Below are 2,765 nucleotides of genomic sequence, written 5' to 3'. Positions count from 1 at the left end.
ATTTCTCGGCTCCCAAGAGTTTCCACCTATACCCCTGCTTCCCTCCTGCCCGTTATTATCCTTTTACGTGATTATGCAAATGCTTTATCCTCCAAACTTGGTTTTATAAGCTCCTCGTATTTCTCGGGTTTTCCGTATTGAACTTATGCTGCAGGGATGTTAGTCTGCAATCTTGACGACCCCAGCAGATTTTTCGCCATCCTTCCATTGGGTAAAACTTCAACCCCAACTTAGCTCAAAGAAAGATGGAGGTCTCAAAACCTAGCCTCCATGCATATACAGCCCTTTTTTGCCCCGCTCCCTAATATTAGTAATTTACATAATAGTCCCCCTGTTGCTTAATCCCTGAACACCTTTAACCTTATTCTGCCTGTCATCAAGGTCCAAATCCAAATGCAATCTACGACGCAAATATCGACGAAGCTAAAAACAAGATTTTTACCAAAAACAAGATTGTAATACGTCCAGGCCTTATTAGCTGACAAGCTAGTTATCTGGCATACAATAGCCCAAAGTAACACGTAAAGCGTATTGCTTATTAAACTTTGCAAAAAGTACCATTTTGGTCGCGTCGTTAACAAGATCGTCGCTAGCATAGTAAACATAGCGTAAAAGATGTAGCACCAGTCAATTGTACGCCACATTATCGCCGTCACGTCTGCAACCTCGTCAAAGCCGCTAAGGTATCGGGCAAAAGGACGAACGCCAAAATACGTAAGGAACAGACAAACAGGGACCTTAATGGCGAAAGCAATGGCGAGGAAGATTAAAGCTGGCCGGGTAAATTTGACGATGGTCTGTTTGGTGGCCTTTGGATGGCGAATCTGGACCCCGATTTTTCGACGCCAGTTACCCCATGCGTGGCCCACAAATGCAAACGAGGTCTGCTCAAGGGCCTGCACCGGGACTATGACAAGGCCCCACCGTATCGTATTAAAAACGCCCCATATTGTCGTATAGGTCGAACCCATTAATACGATATTGCTTACCAGCCAGAGATAAAATGCGTTGCGGATTGCCGATTCGATGAAAGTTAGGACGCCGGGACGGAGCAAGATTAGGAGCGCGCGGGGGTGGGGCTTCGTTGTCCACTCCTGTAAAATGTTTCCTTTTTCCTTTTGGTATTAAACCGTATTCCTCCGAAGAAAGTATACCAGGCCGATAAATGCAGATGCCAGGTTGCAGGCGAGCTGAATACCTGCTTGCATATTGACTATGGGCTCATGGGAGCCAACGTAGATCTTAAAAATGAACAGCAGGTTCAAAATAATGTTAACAGCAAATTTAACCGAGTTTATAATCAGCGGGACGTCAGGCCGGTCGAGCGCCCTGGTAGCCGATGCAACAGCCGTTTCGATTAAAGAGTTGAATGCATTGAACGCTCCGATGCGCATATAAGTGATGCTCGCCTCGCGGACCTCGACGGGCATAAAGCTATCGGCAAAGCTCTTGGCCCCTCCCACGAATGCCAGGCTCATTATGAGATCCAGGGTGGCCTGGAAGAGGATGAGCGTGTTTAAGAGCTAGAGCCGCTGTATGACAGTGCGAAAGGCATGATCACCAATGATAACCCATGCCGCTCGTGGGAGGCCTTCGTTAAGGGTCTTTGCGACTACGCTGATATAGGTGTACGTATCGGTTGTAACGACGAGGGAAGAGTTAATGTTGGCGACCTATAGTTTTGACAATGTGCCGTATAGGGCAGGAAGGATAAATGAAGCAAGATTATAAATTAGGGCGCCAGTATAATTCCCGCGGTAAAATTATTTGTTGGACTACAGTTTGGGAAAGGTTAGATTGTTTTTTTAAGCCTCGCCATAAAACGCCGGGCGGGTGGTCTTACTGGTGTTAACTTTAGGAAATATTGTGTAACCTAAACGATTATTTGTTATGATATGATAAAGCCGCAAAGGTGCTGACTGCGCCATTTTGTAAAAATTGCAGTATTTTGTTTTTGTTCATATGCACACCGTTATCGCTACCAAAACTTGGCTCCCGCTAAATTACTGCAATGTTGGCTGGACAATATCAAAGAACTTTACCCCGCACCAGCCATCCACCAGGAGGCCGTTGAGATGATGTGCTAGAATTTTTCGGCGAAACTTTTCCTAATGTTGCAGCCTAGCCAGCTCAAGGTAATATGTTCCTGCAAACTGCCACAAAAATGGGTTTATAAAGCCTTTTCCCTTTGCCATTTTATTCAACGACCGCTTCCCAGGACAGGTAAATGAAGAAAGGCGTAGCTCTTTCGCCCGTCAGTTTGTTCAACTCTAGTATCTTTTTCTGGATGCCGTGTTTCGGTATGCAAAAAACTCTTTGAAACCTCTGCGCCTCGGTTCGTGGACGCGTCCTGTTCATTTTAATGTATATTTTGCGGAAAATCGGGAAATAATAAATCATATAGCGGGATCTGGCTTCAGCGCAGGTGGAATACGAAAAGAACTGGAAATTTGGCTCCTCATTTTAACACTATCTACCAAAACTTTATGCAAAAAAAGCTAACAGGCACCTGGTAATTCGATTTTGGACCGCGATACCTTCCGAAGCTGGAAGTCACTCAATTTACCGTCAAATACAGCGAAACTTCTATAGATTAACAGGCCTGCAGATTACGGAAAGATAATTTCCAGAACGCAAAAGCGGGGTAATCCGATACCAACGGGTTTGTCCGCACATATTCTTGGTCAAATTTTGCGTAAAGCGTATTCGACAGTACACCCTACAAAAATGCCGAACGTTTGCCGAATGGGCTAGGACAAGAATGT

The 2,765-nt window shown here is 45.1% G+C and overlaps 2 protein-coding genes across 2 annotated transcripts; both read right to left on the bottom strand.

The window, feature by feature from the left end:
* Positions 1–313: 313 nt before the first annotated feature.
* Positions 314–770, bottom strand: PgNI_02727 (uncharacterized protein; the record flags this gene model as incomplete). Its single annotated transcript, XM_031122785.1, has 1 exon — positions 314–770. A coding segment is annotated over one exon (432 nt), but the record flags the coding sequence as incomplete, so codon positions are not given.
* Positions 771–1,124: 354 nt separating this feature from the next.
* On the bottom strand, positions 1,125–1,478 carry PgNI_02726 (uncharacterized protein; the record flags this gene model as incomplete). The annotated part of the gene is made up of 1 exon (XM_031122784.1): positions 1,125–1,478. The coding sequence occupies one exon, from the start codon at positions 1,476–1,478 to the stop codon at positions 1,125–1,127; it is 354 nt and encodes a 117-aa protein (XP_030983652.1).
* Positions 1,479–2,765: the final 1,287 nt, after the last annotated feature.

This window comes from Pyricularia grisea, assembly GCF_004355905.1.
Source record: "Pyricularia grisea strain NI907 chromosome Unknown Pyricularia_grisea_NI907_Scaffold_2, whole genome shotgun sequence".
Taxonomy (NCBI): domain Eukaryota; kingdom Fungi; phylum Ascomycota; class Sordariomycetes; order Magnaporthales; family Pyriculariaceae; genus Pyricularia; species Pyricularia grisea.
This window is presented reverse-complemented; position numbering and strand designations above follow the sequence as displayed.